This window comes from Coenobita brevimanus, chromosome 71 (assembly GCF_032717465.1).
Source record: "Coenobita brevimanus isolate Jiangsu-jjx chromosome 71, ASM3271746v2, whole genome shotgun sequence".
Lineage (NCBI taxonomy): Eukaryota > Metazoa > Arthropoda > Malacostraca > Decapoda > Coenobitidae > Coenobita > Coenobita brevimanus.
The window spans coordinates 53267525-53287470 of record NC_137024.1 but is presented as its reverse complement, the minus strand read 5'-3'; the positions used below and the strand labels follow the sequence as shown (position 1 = coordinate 53287470).

The 19946-nt window shown below is 39.0% G+C and overlaps 1 protein-coding gene across 1 annotated transcript in view; it reads right to left on the bottom strand.

Moving 5' to 3' along the window:
* ldbr (lariat debranching enzyme) overlaps nt 1-17607 on the bottom strand; it is a 34708-nt gene extending 17101 nt beyond the window's left edge. Inside the window, exons 1-2 of the mRNA XM_080277794.1 lie at nt 17556-17607; nt 13617-13830 (exon numbers count right to left, since the gene is read on the bottom strand). Coding sequence (XP_080133920.1) covers nt 13617-13813 — 197 coding nt within the window. The 5' untranslated portion in view covers nt 13814-13830; nt 17556-17607. The remainder of the gene's footprint in view (nt 1-13616; nt 13831-17555) is intronic.
* Nucleotides 17608-19946: the final 2339 nt, after the last annotated feature.

Below are 19946 nucleotides of genomic sequence, written 5' to 3'. Positions count from 1 at the left end.
TTTTTCTCCGCCCTGGTTAGTCAACTTCTACGAGAAGGAAACCAGAGTTTAATCCAGAGAAAGTACACCCCACATGCCCAGGAACATTACAGTTGGATATTGAAAATCCAGTGCAGCTACTGAATTTCCCTCAAGTACCAAGCCATCTATTGTCTGGAAGGCTGAAGACTGAAAATCTCACTCCATCCTCCCCAAGACAAAGATCCAAAGAAAACAGTGTAAAGAAAAGGAACTTCGTACTAACCTGCCACTACAGGACATACTGTATACACAAAAAGACACAGGAAAGGCAATTAAATTAATATGACAACATAATAAAGAAAGGAGTCTTGTCATTGCACTGCATGAAACCAAGCTGAAAGGCAAGAAAAAGTTTTCAGTGGGCAGTGAGAGATGTCCAAGTCTAAAGTGAGCATAACAGCAAGTATGGTAAGAAATGAGATGCTCAAAATTGAGCAGGAAGTGATGAATGAATAGAACTGAAATCAGTGACATGTTCTTGATTTCTCAGTCCCATATAAATGTGCAAAACTGGGTTATGACAATGATGATAATGACATTATTTATATTAAATAATTACCTATCCATCTATCTATCGATCTATTGCCAGATGCCTTAATCCCACAAGGGGTGGCTACACACAAATCGCCTCCATGCCACCGCATCCCCTGCCATTTTGCTGCCCTCCCCACAATTTACACCCCCTTCCCTCATACACCTCTCTATTCCATCCCTCCATCTGAACCTCAGTCTCCTCCTCCCTCTTCCTTCCTCCAACTCACTCACAAACATACCTCTCTATCCCTCAATCAGATCCTTGGTCTCCTGCTCCTTCTTCCCCCCCTCCACCTCACTCCCATCTGATCCTTGGTCTCCCCCTCCTTCTTCCCCCCTCCACCTCACTCACAAACACTCTCATAGTTAGTCTCTCAATCCCACTCTCACACTCTCACCTCTCCATTTTGTCTCAGTCATTCCACATAGGCTATGTCCAATTTCGCATCCTCAAGCACCTAAACAATCTCTCAATCTTTGAATTCATCATTTGCATCCCTCATATTCCATGTTACCATCCTCACTGTGTCCCTTGTCAGGTCACTGGTTGTCACCTATAAGTCCAAAGCATGTTGCTTGTCTTTTTAGTTAGCTGTTTTATGGGGAGGGGCACTAACCCTCCACAAACACAATTGCTGACATATAGGGAACATGTATGGGTTGGTTATATGGTTACTACTCAGCATACTGGCTAAATGATTTTCTTGCTTACAGGAAATCATTTGGCTTGTCATTCAATGAAGAGTCACTGACAAAATAAAAATTTTAGAGAGGGCATGCAACATTTTAGTGTAAGAGGTCTGTTCAGAAAGTATCTGGCCTTAGGTTCTAAAAAAAAAATAAATAGCTAACTTGTTGAGCTAGGACACTAATCCTCTGTCAAAGAGTCGCTTCTGACTTGACACACGTGGCCCAGCGTTTTTTCCTTCGCCTGAAACATTTTTCAGAGTCGGTTTTTGGTATCTCCTCCAGGAGCTTCATTGCATTCGTCATGATCTCTTCTCTCGTCTGAAATTGGGAACCCCTCGGAGAGTTCTGAGCTTGGGGAATAACTATAGATCGCACGGAGCCATGTCTGGTGAGTAGGGAGCCTGACAGACCTGCGGGATATTGTGCTTGGCCATAAAATCCTAAATCAGGGGTATTGTCATCGTGCAGCTTCCAACTTGCCGCTTTCCAAAGGTCTGGTCTCTTCCAGTGAATTGTGTCTCAAAGAAGACGGATAACATTGAGGTACCCGTAGTAATGTTTGTCCACAGTTTGACCTTCTGGTGCGAATTCGTGATGCACAACACCACAGTTGTCAAAAAAACTGTCAACATGCGAGTGCATATCACCTTGCTGCAGACCTGTCGTGCTTTTTTTTTGGCCAAGACAACCCCGCATGCTTCCACAAGGATGACTGTGCTTTGGTTTCTGGGTCGTACCCATACACATAAGTCTCATCTCCAATGATAACAGTCTTCAGAAAGTCTGGATCATGATTTGCACACTCCAACAGTCTTGTGTAACATTCATCCGAGAGATGAGAGCATGACAAATACAACGAAGCACTTGCAAGAGATACCTAAAATTGACTTTGAAAAATACTTCAGGCAGTGGAAAGAGTGCTGGGCAATAAGTGGTAAGTCAGAAGGGGCCTACTTTGAGGGAGATTAGTGTCCTTGCTCAACAGGTTAGCCATTTATTTTTGTAAAGTCTAAGGTCAGATACTTTCTGAACAGCTCTTGTATATCAAGAAGTATGATATGTACTGTAATAAGTGGCAAAATATAATTCAGTGTTATCAAAGGATATCATAAGTACAGTAATAACTGAAGAAGAAAGTTTGGGTGGTTGAGACTGAAGACAGAAAAATTTACTGAACTGCTACATAAAATAAACAGTTCTAACTATAAGCAAAGACAGTGTAATAAGTTTTAAAGCTGAAGAATAGAAGGATGTTAATACTGAAGAACTGAGATGTATAACAGTAACTGCATAACTATGCACTGTATGTAAGAGTGTGTTTAGTTATCAACATACCTGCACTTGACTATTTAGAATCCTAATTACCCAAGAGGCTTGTCAAGCACCAATTACCTGTAATCTAATTTATATATCCAAACACAGATACTATACATTTATACAGAAATTAACACTTTCACTATAAAAGCTCTCCTGAAAACCAAACAGCAGTAGAAATGAACAAAATTAAAGCTTTCACCATACTTAATGAATTAATGGACATTGCTTTTAATTCCTGTCTTATGGGGAATTTCTTCTTAGCAGATTAAATTTGTCTGATGATGATTAAATAACACTTTCACTAAAGATGCTCTCCTGAAAACCATACAGCAGTAGAAATGAGTAAAATTAAAGCTTTCACCAAACTTAAAGAATTAATGGACACTGTGTTTCATCCCTGCCTTATGGGGAGTGTCTTCCTTGCAGATTAAATTTGTTTGGAAAAAAAAAAAAAAACTTACTCAAGAAGTTAAACCTTATTGTGCAACATCTGCTCACTTTCATTTGGCAACTTTCACTGCAAACTGCTTATCACTATTAAAAAAAAAAAAAGTGCATGAAGGAAAGAAGACACATTAAAAAAGGGGACAGGGACTGTGGGAGACAAATACTGACTGGAGAGGAGCAATGCTAACAGTACTTTACAATAAACAGGCTGTCTCATATTTTGTCTTTAGAAGCATTACTGTAATAATTATTGGGGGAAAAAAAAAAAGGGGGGGGGGAGGGCTGCTGTGCACTGTCTTAATAGTTTTACAAAATTTAAAACTTACAGAAAGTCACAGCACAAGAGTACAATGAAACATGACTACATTCAACTTAGACTTTAATCAAACGACTTAAATCTTCCAGATCTACCTTCCTTACATTATACTTGGTCTGATATATATATATATATATATATATATATATATATATAAGGATAGAAGGGGGGGGGATGGTATAAATTAAAGTTTAACTATTTTTGCTTTGCACTAGCTACTGTTTTACTGTGTCCAGCAAAATATTCCTTCACATTCTTTACAGTGTCTTAGACGAAGAATGTGGGACGAACATACAAAAGCTGTAGTGGTAGGTAACGGGATGAACATTAACCTCTTAACAGGCAATCTTTTTAGCCTGCCTGTCCACCAAGATGCAAATTTACCCATTCATCCCGGGGGTATTTTTTATTTTCCCCATATTATTCCCTTCTATCTCTTGTTTATATCCAGCATGTACAAAATAAACTCTTCTAAATGGAGGGGTTAGTCACAGCCTCAATACAGAATACCCCTTATGCACCACAAGCCTTTCCTAAGTTGAATAAAATCAAGCTGTGTTGCACCAGGCCTACGCATTAAAGACTGGTCCCGGATTAGTGGGGGTAGTGCAACCACCCCCAAATATTAGAGGCATGAATATGCATCTTCACTTTAAATACCCTTGTTTTTAAATACAACAATGGAAAGAATACTGTCGTGTTTGTGCTTTTTACATCACTGACAAGAGTTTTCATAATTTCTTGAAATATTATTTTTAAATGATATATAATTGTAAATTTGGGTTTCCTTAATACTGTATTATGAAAATCATGTAACCAAAATGTAAGCCGTATCGAAGAACCACAACCCATGAGCCTTCCCGCTCAAAGAGAACCACAACAAACTCTGTGCCTTCCTGCTCAAGATTCCTCTGATTCCTCTAATTTTGAAGACAGGATGGCCAGATAATCACTCATGAAGACATCATGGAGGTGATATGATGGGCTGTTCCCAGACAGCATATGACACAGAAGGATGATCTTCAAGGGAAAATGACAGTAAACAAATCCTCAACATGTGCACTTTAAATTCGTAGACTGTTTTATTTCCATTATGTGAAAACTTAACATTTAATTGATATGGTGATGCAACTGTAACATATATTTCATTTTCATCCTGTTTTAATTCCAGCTACACTTACTATACATGCGATGAAAAACATACCTGTAAGTAAAGCTCTTTTACTGGTTAACATAGGCAGGATCTAAACTCTTCATGGTTGTCCAGTGTCACAAGAGAGACCCACCTCTCCAAATAGTTCCAATTGCAACATGGGCCGTGACAACCCCCCATTCACCCCTCACACTCTTATCCGCAAAAGTTCTGGCTTGCACTGTGGCACAACAGCCAGTGCAACACAGCTCTGGTAGCAGCACAAATAAGCTAAAAATGATGTCACCCTAATTCAAGGGATAAAGTTCAACAAAATAATTAACCAGATATCTCCAAGGCCAAGAAATGATGTGAAATTATTGATGAATACATCATCACTAAAAATGCAACAAGTTCAATCAACTTGATACAACAAATCTCCAAAGTTGAGTGTGTGAAGCATCCAGTTATGGTGCAGCAGATAACGGCCTCAGGCATGTTTTCGAGGATGTAGAATAGTAATAGTAGTAGTAGTCGTTCCCTAGGCAGTCTGGCTCAACAGCCCTGAGTCCCTAAGGAAGGCCACAGCCAAGACCGGGCTTTCTCACAGAGCTCTCAAAGAGTGTATGTTGTGTTGTTGGTGTAGGTGATTGTGTGCAATGCAGTCTTCCATAATGTGCTTAATAGTATGGGGTGCTGTGTTGCATCCTGGACAGGCATCAGTGACGAAGTCATCCAGCCTCTTCTGATAACTCAAGAGGTGGACCCTGTCCTCACAAGGGATATACGATTCAGAAGGTGGATATCAGGAGGCCATGCATGCAACTGTGCGATGTCTTTGAGTGACTGAATGGAGCAGCAAGTGACTTGAGTATGGATATGCTTCTGGAAGCAGGTCTGAGGTAGGCAAGGGAGGAGAGATGACAGTATTTGTGTATGATAACGTGTGCTGGGTGTTATTCTGATATTCCTTGGTGTGTGTGAATGTGCTGCCATGTAGTGTAGTAGATGGTGTGGGTTTGTGGAGGCTGCGGCAAGAATTTGGGTGTCTCTCATGTCTAGATGATCCTTGACTTTGAGGACTTTGGTTTCTTGGTGTAGGTGGTCTGTGGGTGTAGTAGTTGTGCAGCCTATGATTATTTCTAGGGCCTTGTTCTGTATGGTCTGTAGAGTGTCCATCACACTCTTGCTCACTACATAATCTTCATTATCTCTGCTAGCTACATTCATCAAAATCTTCACCACAGTATTTTCATCTATATTGCAAGAAGTACCGATAATATGGGTGTTTGAGGAAGAGGTACTTGACATCAGATCCTGTCCCCAAAAGTATACGCTGCCGAGACCTCTGGTGGCTGACAAAACAATGAAGCCAATTAAAAAGACATTGTTAACTATGGAAGTGATCTGTAGGCAGAACTTAGTATGCAGGAAGTCTGCACTTTTTCAAGCACTGAAGCAGTTGAAGACATTCAATCTTTATGTCTCTGGTCTCTCAGTATTCAATCAGGTACAACAGCCCTTACGGGTCAAAGAGAGTACATAAAATAGTTCTGCGGTGGAAATATGGGAAAATCAAGACAAGAAAATGAAGGGCACTGCTTTGTTTAGAAAAAGTGTTAGGACTGCTACATGTGAAAACAAAAGGGCTTGATGTAAACCTTTCAATAAGATACCTAGGGAGGTTAGAATACAGAGAAAGACTGAATACACATGTGCAATGGAGAGTCAAAAGAACTTTTGGAAAGGTTAAGATACAGGCCAATGAAAAGTTCAAGAAACAACAACCAACTGTGAAGCAAAAACATGGAAGGAATAGTACAGTATTAACCCATAAACTGTATCTTAAGGAAATCAACTGCCAACCCCCCCCACCCCCACCAAAAAAAAAAAAAAAAAAAAAAAAAATCTTTAAAAGTTCATTCAACTGATTCTGGTAAGAATAACTTACAGAGTACATGATATATACAGTACAGGTACATATATATATATATATATATATATATACAGGAAGGTCCCACATTACATCACTCTCTACTTACATCAAACTCAAGGTTAAAACATTCCACTACAAGGAAGTTTATAAAATTAAAAAATCAAGAAATAAACATAAAGAATGGGTTTTAAAGTGTTGCTCTTTGCCGCGAGATGTCTCTGGTGTTTTCCTGCCTCACGTTTCACTGCCACCAATCAGTCTCACTCTCACCGCTACCACCATCTGATATGCTGTTACCAAGATGATTGTGTTTGTTTTTCGCAATCCAGATTCAATGATGCCTAAAAGAAAGCTTCCTAGTGACAATAATGATTCCAATAAATGAAAGACCATCACATTAGGTGAGTAAGTGGACATTATTAAGCGTAATGAGATGGAGAAAAGGCATCAGCGATTGGGCATGCGTTGGGGATGAGTCGGACAACTGTAACCACTATCATCAAAGACAAGAATCATATCTTGTCTCATTTTTAAAAGCACAACTCCTATGCGATCAACTGTGATTACCAAACAAAGATCAGGGCTGTTGATGGAGATGGAACACCTATTAATGCTGTGGATCAAGGACAATGATCAACAGTGCACGCCTTTAAGTGAACAATGGGGTGCTTCTGAAAAGCCTAGTATTCCGCTAGATGGCTCCATGATGAGGACAAACATATTCCCCGCACTGTTTAAAAAGCATATTTTTCTTTATTAAATACCTACACTTTTGTGTGAAACTGTGAATCACAGTATTGTCATATATCGTGATACAGTATAAATAATACAAACACAACACATATATATAACGTAGCATGAATTGTATATTTATCATAAACGGAAATTAAAATATCACTGATGGCATGTGATGGCAACCCGCCCTTTCAGTGGCCCTAATTATTTAATTTCTGCTACATTTATGGCAAAGTTAGCTTCTTAATACATTGTTTGTCCAGACTGTAAATTAAGCCTAGTTGGTATTTTGACTCATTCAGTCTCTATGTGGGCAGAAATTTAATGTTGAGTAAATACTGGAACTCAACATTTTGTTCACTCCCTTCACATACGCGCACCGCAAGACAGTCCCATGTTGCCCCTCAGACCCTCCAAAGCAATTACAGTACCTTACTTCATCTAACCTAACCAGACCACAAGTGGTCTAAATTAAATTATTTTAAGCATTAGTCCCTGTGCGTTTGTTTTGAAAACAAATCTCGTGAAAAAAATTAAACACAGGACTGTCTTGTGGTGTGCATGAGTGAAGGGAGTGAGCAGAATGTTGAACCCCAGTATTTACTCAACATTATATTTCTGCCCACACAGAGACTGAATGAGTCAAGATACCCACTAGGTGTAATTCACAGCCTGAACAAACAATGTATTATGAACCAAACTTGCATTAAATGTAGCAGAAATTAAATACTGTAATATAGGACCACTGAAAGGGCGAGTCGCCATCATATGCCATCAATGATATTTTAATTTCTGTTTTTGATAAAAATAAACAATTCACGCTACGTTATATATACGTGTTCTATTTGTATTATTTATATTACAGTATATGACATTACCATGATCCACAGTTTCACACAACAATGTTGATATTTAACAAAGAAAAATATGTTTTTTAAACAGTCCTAATCGTGGAGCCATCTAGCAGAATACTAGCTTTGAAAGCATCCCACTGATCTGTGAGAAAGCATGCAAACTCTACCAAAACCTCAAGAAAGAAAATGGCGAGGAGGGGGAAACTTGCAAGACATTTGTGGCTTCTGAGGGATGGTTTACATGATTCAAGGCTCCAGGAAACCTAACCAGTAGACGAATTTTCAGAGGGGCAGCCAGTGCAATGACGAAGAAGCAAAAAAGTTTGTTACAGAGTTGGAGACGTTGACTGAGGAGAGGAAGGCTACATTCCAGAGCTTACTTTTAATGTGGACGAAATGGGATTAAGCTGGAAACAAATGCCGAACAGGATCTACATTGCCAAGGAAGAGAGTGTCATGCCAGGGCACAAAGCATCCAAAGAGCGTCTGACGTTGCTTTAGGGGGGTAACTGTGTTGGTGATTTAAAACTTAAACTGTTACTCATGTACCAGTCAGAAATCTGAGTGCTCTAAAGAGCATCCTTAAAGCTACCCTCCCAGTCATCTGGAAAAATTACAAAAAGGCCTGGGTGAAAGTGTACTTTTCACTGAATAATTTTCAAAGTGCTTTGTGCCTGAGGTTGAACACTATTGTGCTTAGAAGACTTTGCCATTCAAAGCACTGCTCATTATCGATAATGCTCCTGGTCATCCTCTGAGCTTGAAAGAGCTGCACCTTACTGTGAATGATGTGTTTACGCCACCAAACACAACATCCACCTTACAATCCATGGACCAAGGAGTGATACAAGCGTTCAAGGCTTATTACCTGAGAAAAACATTCAGGCAGGCAATTCGAGCAATGGAAGATGGGAAAATAAACGCTCAAAGAATTCTGGAAAGACTTTAACATCTACAGTGCCGTCAAAAACATTAGAGTGTTGGGCTGAGGTGACATAGTCAAACATGAACAAGGTGTGGAAAAAAACTGTGCCCTAATCTTGTAAATGGCTTCAATGGGTTTGATGATAGTGTAAACAGTCAAACGCAACTGTATGAAACACTGCAACAAATTAAATCTTGATATAGATTAGAGTGTCACAAACAAACTTACTAAATCACATGACCAAGAGTTGACCAACGAAGATTTACAAGAACTAGGAAAACAAATGGAAAATCATGAAGAAAATTATGAGACAGAACCACTACAAGAATTTAAGATCAAAGAAATGGCAAACGCTTCTGACTTCCTGGAGAAAGTACTGGCTGCATTGGAAGACCAGGACCCAAATGCAGAGCGTCTTACCAAAGATTAAAGGACAGTGGAGGATTCAGTTTCCTGTTATTGTCGAATCTACAATGAAAGGAAATATGCCGCTAAGAAGTCTTTGATTCTCCAGTTTTTCAAGAGAACTGAACACTGAGCCACAACCCCATCCCCAGCTTCATCCCCGGACTCTCCCGATGCAGTGTCCTCCGAAACATCACCTCAGTAACGCGTCAAGTTGATGTTGTCAGAAGCTATGTGTTACATTGACTTTAGCATCTTCATTAATCAATCAGATAAAACAAACACAGAAATACTTTTGTTCTCTGAGTAAAAAAAAATAAATAAATAAATAATAATAAATAAATTTTAAAAAAATAACCATCAAACTTGATGTTTACAATGCCTACATTATCAAACAAGTAATGATGTAACTGTTGATGTTTTTTTTAATAGGCAATAATCTACAGTGAAGCTTACTGTATGACAGAGTAACAAAATTGCTTGGGTACATTAGTATTAAGGAATAAAATGTGTGTTGGCAGTGTGCACGAGTGTGAAGACGACGGAATGGTGAGGAAGAGGCTGCCTAAATCATCTGACACCACCATTGCCATGACAACGACAACATGTGTCGGTACCACCACAACCGTGATGCAGTAAAGGCTCTTGAGGGGTGACGTGGTGGAGTATAGCACCTTTTTTATTAAATAAAAATCACAAGTTCAAAAGTCTGTGTTTCATAAGGTATACCCTGGTTTAACGATGCAATTGGTTATGTTAAAACCCATCATTAGGCAGGGTATCATATCTTTGGGTAGATTTAACAGGTAAAGTATAGGGATGAGTCTTTGAGCCTTGGGTTTCCCCCCAACCAAGTCCTAAATCCACCCAAATGAGTCCAAAAACAAGTTTAAAGCCAATCTAAATGGCCTAACACCTGTAAAAGAAGCTAACCTAAGCCTAAAACCTGTAAATAACTCACTAAAACCAACAAATAAAATCTGAAAACTTTCAAATACAAGTATGCAAAAAATCAAGCTTAGTAAACCATACCCAAACATGACAATGTTCACCCCACCAATAGCTAAAACACATTAATCTAAGTCTAAAGACAGTTTATAAATCAACCTAAACACTCAATTTTAGTCTAAAAAATCATAAAAATTGGTTGAAAAAAAAAAAAATCAAAACCCATCGTTAAACCAGGGTTTGGCCATCGTTAGGCAGGGTATGGTGGTACAGGCAGTCCTCCAAATTCACGGAATCAACTTTCGTGGGTCTCGCAGATTGCCCCTCTGTGGAGCCAAGACTGAATTTAATGGCTATGATAGTAAGAAGTTGGGGTATACAGTATATGTAGCTGATGACTATTTGTGATATTTTATGCTGCTTTCAGGTCCCAGATATGGTTCATTAGGTACAGTATGTGCACACTTGCTCACAGGGGGCGATTTGCGGCCGTAGAGGCATTTATGGGAGGGTGCACTAAACATTCACAGAAAATCCACATTCGCGGGGATCTGTGTCCTCCCCTGCGAATGTGGAGGGCCGCCTTATTTCCGCCCCCATCATTAAGCCAGGATATTGCATCTACCGCAGAGGTATCGTATATCGAGGTATACCTATACATACCTGTTATCATAAGAATATTATTTTACAGTATACTACATGATGTATGGTTGAAATGTCCACACATGCACTGACATACCAGTAAGGTATAACTGTATGATGTACAGTCAGAAACTCGAGTTAAATACAAAATCGACTTACGACATGTCTCAGAAACAGAACTCCGAGGTAACCCTTGACCTTACTGTACACTCAACCCCCTCCTATCATGCATTCAGCTATCACGCTTATCTACTATCACGCACACATCAAATGCACAACCATACATGCTATCACGCACCCCAAGACAGCTATCACACGTCGAGTTTGAAGACAGGCTAAGCGAAACTCATTCACACGGCACTTCATACGAGGTCTGCAGAGGATACGATGGTTAATCGGAATGATAATGTGGTAAAATTCCCGATTAAAGCACGGGCATTTGGAATGCATCTGAACGGATTCCTGCCGAGGACACGACGGGCAAAATAGCGACCAAAACCCATTCGGCTCGAAAGAATATATCATACTACAGCATTCAAATTTAGCCTAACACTGAATACTTATTAATATTGTATTTTAGAATAAATATCAATCGTTTTGAAACCCTTATAAAGAGTTAATAATTCTTATGCCGAAAAAACTGTGATGTCGATAAAGTAATCACGTGTTTACAACTGAGACGGGGCTCTGACGACAGTGTGAGGAACGTGTGTGATAGCGTCCAAGTTTTGTTCCACATAAATGTTCCTCAGCCATTCCTGATATAAGGTACCATGTGATACCCCCTTTAGCTGTGGACACTAAAGAAATGGAGACAGCCAAAGAGATCTGGTGGCAACTAAGCCACTCCCAAGCCTCGGAACCCATCAAACCACCCAAGCCGTAATCCTTATAAAAGTTTGATGGCCTTTTATGTTGTTCATTTATTCATTATACTATTATTAGTAACATAATAATGATTTATTTCATGTTAGAGGAGAGACTGGCAGGAAATCGTAGGCATAAAGTGGTTAAAAGTTAGAGAAATGGGCCACCGAAAACCAATTAGAAATTTTTCCCGTTGATTGTTCAGTTCAGCTATCGCGTATTCAGCTATCACGCGCGTTTCCTGTGACCAATTAGGTGCGATAGCAGGGGGTTGAGTGTATGTACTGTATACCTATATCCATCTATCTATCTATCTACCTTTATATCTATCTATCTATCTATATATATATATATATATATATACAGTATATATATATACAGTATATATATATATATATATATATATATATATATATATATATATATATACAGTATATATATATATATATATATATATATATATATATATATATATATACAGTATATATATATACAGTATATATATATATATATATATATAATAAAAAAAATAATAATAATTTGGTTTTACGCCAGGTATCCCCGAAGGGCTAAGGCGTTGCCCCTGGGTAGAGGACTTTGGACTGGAGCATGTAGCATTTTATGACCGGATCCCCTTCCTGATGTCTACCAATGACCCTTGTGTGGATTTGATCCTCCGACCCTTCAGTCAGAGCGGAGCGCCCTAACCCACTGAGCCACGGCTGCTACTATATATATATATATATATATATATGAGAGAGAGAGAGAGAGAGAGAGAATGTGCCACAATTTTGCCCATACAGTTTCCTCATAATAGGATTTTCCATGAAAACCAAAATATGTACCGTATAGGCCTATTACTTAATCAAAACTAGTTACTGTTTATGTGTATGAGATGGGCAAAGCCATGCTGAAATATGGATACTGTACATAAATTTGCAGGTCAGTATCTACTGTGCAATACTGTTACATCATTAACTTCAGGAAATGCTAAAAGTTCAATTTTAATTGGTCTCTACTATGATACACTGAATTCAGGGTCATATCCTCTACTAAAGATACACTGTATTCAGGGCCATATCCTCTACTGAGATTGGTCTCGATTATGGGTTATGTAATTAGAAGACCAGAGGTGGTAGTACAGTTGTAATGCAGGTAGGTCTAATGTACTAATAATGTAGGGAGCTAAGGTGGCAATGGAAACTGATAGATAAGGATGGAGACTGAGTGGTGATATAAAGTGACCACTCAAGTAAAAACCCTAATGAAGGTAATGAATTCAGCCCAGTGCGACTGAAACACTACAAGGGATAAGTAGATGCTGGTAAAATGTGTGTGCCAGAAAGTATGAAATACACTGGTAAAATCGAGCAATACCAGGTACTTTGCTGTATAAACATCTGCCGATACAAGGTAAATCCGGGAAACTGTTTCTCCACGCATGGGCATGGATATACAAACTAATCTGGAATGAAAACATGCATGCTGGCTTCAAACTTCAGACTGGATATAAGAAACAGACAAGAGTAGCGGTAATGTATGATGCTACGGTCATATGAATATTAACAATTCATAAGTTATGAAGGATAAGCCCCCTGGACTACTACCACCTGAATATGGTAAGACAGTACAGTACAGTATTTCAGAAATATAACTGAATAATTTTGATTTTCTGAAGATTGTTGAATCTAAAGTTTAGCCTGGTACAGTCATCAACCAAAGGCCGATAAAACTAGAAAAGCAAATACAGTAGACACTCTACATAGTTACTCTACTCCATATCTTGCAAGGAGCTACACCATGTTGAAGTGGTACAATAAGAATAACTGTGAGCTGCTTTTGCATACCTGTAGAAATCATGCATACTCATGTACTTCATGGGGCAGGCCATGCATTTGAGGTCGAACTCATTGCGGACACTCTGGAAGTCTCCACAGCACAGTAGCAGGTCCACTTTAAAGCCATGAATCTCCTCTAGCCGCCCAATGGCATTATATATGGTATCAAGCTCCCCATGAGAGCAACCTTCAACTGCTATATGCATAGTGAATTGGCGTGCACCTGAAACAATAACGTATATAAATCACTATGTGAAAGTATAGCAGTGTACAGCAAATTCACAATTTATAGCATCATAATTTTGCATGTTGCCTTCTGTGCTGGGGCATAGCTTATGTTTGTGAATGTTCTGCAAGAGGTAATTTATAGAGCCATTAATTCAGACCTATTTTGAAGTTAATTTTACAATCGCCTTTGGTGAACGCAGTTTTGTCTTGTTTTTTCAACAAGAAATGACACCACAGTCTTTGGAATGAAAATATAAAGCTAATTGTAATAATCACTCAACTGGCAATAACTTGTTGCCCCAAATGATACTGTACAGGATTCTGGGGCCAAAAAATGCAAAATTTCAAAAGCTTTCCAATGACCATTTCAGACCTTTGATACCGGTATACCAGTACTTCACATTTTCAAGCAGGCAACTGACCCAAATAAAAAAATATATATAAACAAAATAAAAGACAACAAAAGTTGGTGCAGTATGGTGTGGCTGGGTATACACACACTGGAAAATGTACAGGTACTGTTTTTTTTATATGCAATTATTGTAAGCAACGTTGGGTCTGGTTAGTACTTGGATGGGTGACCGCCTGGGAACACCAGATGCTGTTGGCATAACGTTCTCCCTACGTGTCGAGTGGGGTTGGTGGAGGATTAGTGCCCCTCCCTGTAAAACAATTAACTCAAAGCCCTTGGCCACCCCGTTTGGGATACATGGCGTCTGGCAATGAATGAATGAATGAATGAATTATTGAGAGAAACTGCAACATTCCTTTTAATAGAGAAAAAATAAAATAAAAAATGCGTGGATCCAATGGCATTAAGGAAAACTGAAAATTCTGGAGTGAAAAATCATAATAATATATGATGAGGAAATCATGTAGCTAGTGAACAGCCTACAGACAATGCAGTAGCCTGGTTAGCTAGGAGCTACTACTGACAGTAAAGACAGTGACGTACCCCATATTAGTAGTTTATTACCTGTTCCTACACTGTATAAAAAAAAAAAAAAAAAAAAAAAAACACACACACACACACACACACACACACACACACACACACACACACACACACACACACACACACACACATACACACACTAATATTCCAGCAATGGATGGTCCGACACCTCTCTTCATCTGGACAAAATTGTAAGAGAGCACTTAAAACTCCCACACCTGCCAAACTAGTTTACCAGCTGGCCAAAGATTGTGTTCAGTGTGGCACGTTTTCACTTGGATTGCTTACACTGGATATCTTTCTGGTTATCCCTTCATTTTTACTGATTCTTATCTCGTTTTACTTACATTTAATCCTAGCTATGGCTTCCAAGAAAGATACAAGTGTCAATGGCAGTGACAAGCATAAATACAGTACCAGTCTATTCCAATAACATCAAACATTCTTGACTGTGGTTAACTGGTCTGCCAAACAACTGCAATAATGAAACTCCCCAGTACCCAAAAAAGGCAATAAATGGGAATAAATATTAATTGGTTCAGTGTCCACAAGTTTACACTCACTTTTTGCTGTACCCGAATTAAAACCCCTGAAAAGACTGGAAGGACTGGATCAGCAATGTTTGTTTACACCAATTCTGCCAGTCTCAATCATGAATTGGATGATCCTGTTCTCTCATGTTTCTCCTAACTAATATTGTGAGCCAGCACTGTTATAAATTTATATACTGTACTTTGTCTGTGAATAAAAAATTTTCACTAACCATTCCTAACCATCTATCTACAGTACCATATAAATATATACATAGACAGTACATGTATACCTGTGTGTATATTATATATATATATATATATATATATATATATATATAAGAAAGAGAAAGAAATAAAGTTTCCTTTTCCTTTATTAACTGCCTGAAATTAAATAATTGGTCAAAATATAAAATAAGTTAGCTAAGGCACTACAGTAGTAGTATTCTGTATAACCATAACCATGGGATCTACATTCTGGGACTCTTTTCTTCTAAATTTTTCTGACAGAAATAAACGCTGTTACAAGTTTCAACCAACTGTAACTTAGAATCTTAACCAACCACACTGCAGCCGTTCTCAGAGGTAAATTAGAATTGTTTCTAAGATGCATAGTACCAAAGAATAAACAGGTTAGATCTGCATTACATTAGATTGAAATTATATTTTTATGCCAGTAATAATTTTTTTTTCTATTCTAAATTATTCTGACTGCAGGATTCATGGGATGCTGCAAAAATGACTTATTTTTATTATATATGGTGAAGGTAAAAACAGTGCAAAACATCAGGCATTGAAAAATACACTGCACACTTGAAATTCTGTGGTTTTATAAAAGCAAAACTTTACCAACAGGTAAAAAAGGAAAAAAAGATACAGCAACAAAAAGGAAACAGCAAAATAATTAAGGCAATGTAGTTACAAACAAAGAATAAGCAAAGGTAATTGGCTAAGTTAACAGTTACTAATTTTTAAGTTAGTATCAGTAATCCTAAAGGACGCATACTTGTAGGACTACCATTTATAAACCTTAAAAATATTTTTACCTACCCCTGAAATAATTCAGTGACCATACAAAACGTACAGAAGTGCATTTTTCAAGAATGAAGAGGATCCATCAATAAACAGGGAAAATTTGATTACATGAGGGATAGGTTAGGATAACTTTGGTTTGGTTAGCACTGCATACAACAGGTTAGGTTAGGTATGAATAAATAAGATTGGCTTGTTACAAAAATACAGGTTAGGTTTGAATAATCAGGCAACAATAAGGGTAATATTGTTCAAAAATGATGCTCCAAGATAGCATCTGTCTGTCTTGTGCACCTCAAGATGGCATCCGTTTTTATCGAGCACTGCCTTTTTACATGTTTTTCACCACCTCTAAATGAAATAATAAGCTATGAAACTTGAAAATGCAGTCAAAAAACACTGAAATGACTCCCATGAACAGCTAAGGTATGGGAAACTGTGGAAATCTTCAAAATTATGTGGTTCTGTGTCTCCTTAAGGATTACCTTCAAGAATGCATTTTTTCTTTGTTCTATCCATCAACACAAAAACTGATAAGCCGTATTATTTCTCTTTTTCTGGCAGTGTTGTTTTAACTAAACGGCTGCCTCACAGGTCTTTCAATCTTCTACAGGCTACCCTGATCTAAAAATTTCACTAAAATAATGCACTGACCAGAGATGCAGGTGTAGGAGCTTAGGTTCACAAACAATTGTCATGAAGTGACGAAAGTCCACTGTTGCAAACTACTACCGTTACTAGCCTAAGTTTACTGGGAAGCCTAAAAGCTGGCCTTTACTGACCTACATCCAAGATCTTCAATAGTACATCTTTTTAGGGTATAAGCCAAGTGGTTCAACAGTCGCAAAGCTTGATTTGTGTAAGCATAATTGGTATATGAGAGAGGGGGGTGTGAGTTGGGAGCAGGGTAGTGAAATGGCGGGGGACAGGGCGACTTGGAGGCGATTTGTTTGTGGCCACCCCAAACGGGATTGAGGCGTCTGGCAATAGATAGATAGATAGATAATTGCATTGGGGGCCCTGACTTCAAAGGTAATGATCCTTTAACCTCGAACCAAAGTATGAGCAGTCCTAACCTGGGCGGGTAATAACATCGCCATTTCAACAAAATCAAGAACACCGTGTTGGGAATCTCGTAACATAATACATTACTATACTGTATACCTATTCAAAACCTCGTATGCATCAGTACAACACCCCTACCTGTGCGTTACTTAGACTAATGATCCGTTAACGACAACACAACAAACACGACGACCTCGCGAATGATGTTTACGATTTTTTACATTCGAATAACAAAAGAAACTGATGTTCTCCCACAAAAATACCATGCAAATTAAATAACTTTATATCCATCTTAAAATAAAGCTTTTTCTCCCTTTCGGTACAAATAAGAAGAGGTAAGAGAAATTTCAGTTCGGTTCAAACGCAAAATAATAGAAAATTGTAAGGGGATTCTATTCTATATTTTTAATATTTTTGTGGCCGGAACAAACGAATTGTTCAGAATATGGATCCATGCAAATAAGGGTATTAAATGCTATGGGGAGAAACTAAAGAAAGTTATGGGCTGACAATATTGAGGACCGATGTGTACAAAGGAGTACAAAGGAAAGCAAACAGCAACAGACCTTGTGGTCCTTTCGAGGCTGTTTGTTACAGAGTTGACTATGACTACGAGATCTAACTCTACATGCTGAAGGATAAGGATAGTAAAGCAAGAAGGTTCCCCTCACCTCCAAACCCTGGCTCCCCCCACCTCCAAACCGATCATGGTTTGTAAAATTTTCTCCAGTGGGATAATAGCCTACTATTGGCAAGTGCCCATCCATGTATTCACTTCATATTTCAGATAGGTGAGTAGGGCAGATTTATTTTAAGATTTAACGGCTGCATAGATATGGCTTTGTTGAGTAACTTAAAAGCATAACATTTCTGGATACCTACATGTGGTAACGAGTATAAAGAAAAACTGTCGCTGTTATAGTCCGCATAAGCTGTTGCCTGAATGTCTGCGTATGATAATTCCAGGGCCGATAGACCCTGTTCAGTCACAAAATATCACAGTGTCTCTATCCAGTGTCACCTACATATTGACTGGAAGTAGAGAGAAGAGAGCAATGTACATGTCACTGAGCCCAGGTGCGTCCCCTGGGTGCATCGAGGGGCTCAGGTGATGTGACCTCACCCAAGGCCCAAAGGTCTTGACCTTAGCCTACCTACCCCCATGGTGCACGACGGCAGACCTGTTCACTCTATTGGTCTTGGATAATTCAAAATGTACTTTTAAAGCAGCAGTAAGAGTTTTCCAGTGCACGAAGTGATACAGTAGGCTACTATCATGTTCAGCTATTCAAAGTTGGCTACTTATAATGTCCAGAAGATAGACGGAACTCCAAGCTTAGCCATCGTGCTTGTATAAGATAGAGTAACAGACTGAGAGACATTTTCCCGGAAACCTGAGAGGTGAAGACAGGGGCCTCGTTTGGGTGGGGGACGTACAGGGGGACGTGTCCCCCCCCACTTTCTGGAGCCTGGGGGACAGAGTATCTTTTGCCCCCTCCCCATTTTTCTAGGTGAAATTTTTCAGGATGAATAGCATTACGGCGTTTTTTTTTTTTTTTTCTGATTTTAAAAATCCTTCCTATACAGTACAGTACAGTTAAGGTGATATGAAAATCATTCCCTCTTCAGCGAGGAATGTCGAGTGGTCACCTGTGTCAAGGATTAAGAGAGGTTAATCTCACTTACTTAGGTCAGTCTTGACGTATGCACCACCCCTGATGCCTGAGCCATGTATTGTATGTAAATCCGTTTACCTTCACATTACAAAAATGCTCCGCCGGTGGCCAGGGGGCTACGCACCCCCGGACCCCCCCCCCTTGCGGTGCGCACAAAGTCCCCCCCATATTTGCAGACAAAACGAGGCCCCTGGCTGAAGGCGGAACAGAAGCTGAAGAATCTACACTCCTAGAGGCCTAGAGGTAGAATCCCAGTGACTTGGAAAGATGGCAGTTCAGTACGAACATAAAGGATTCTAGGGTGACGTCATAATATATATATATATATATATATATATTAGTTATTTATTTTGAAAAGCACGTTTGAACGCTAGCCAGTATGCCATTTACATTTTTTTTTACAACATTAGGCTGTAGTTGGTATCAGTAACACACAAGACGATGTAAGACTATTGTAAATAAAATCGCTGAAAATGAAATTTTAAAATGAGTCATCGGACTGGAGGGGGTAGTACACTGATATCAAGACAAGTATAACTCCACCAAGTTACTTAGAATGAATGAGAAGTAATGAGTAGATGAGGGAATTTGTGTAACCAGTGATTTCATGAAATCCCTAGGGAATTCGCGAAATGAGTTTAAATGAGAGAGAGAGAGAGAGAGAGACGGGGAGGAGGGGACGTGAGGTGTCGTGAGCTGGAGACTCCGAAGGACAAATTTTGAGTCTCTCCTCTGCCAGTCTCACCACCACCACTAACTCGCTCTCTTTACCTTCTCTAAGCACAGTTTTCGTAACATCTATCTATCTATCGCCAGACGCCTTAATCCCGTAAGAGGTGGCCACAAACAAATT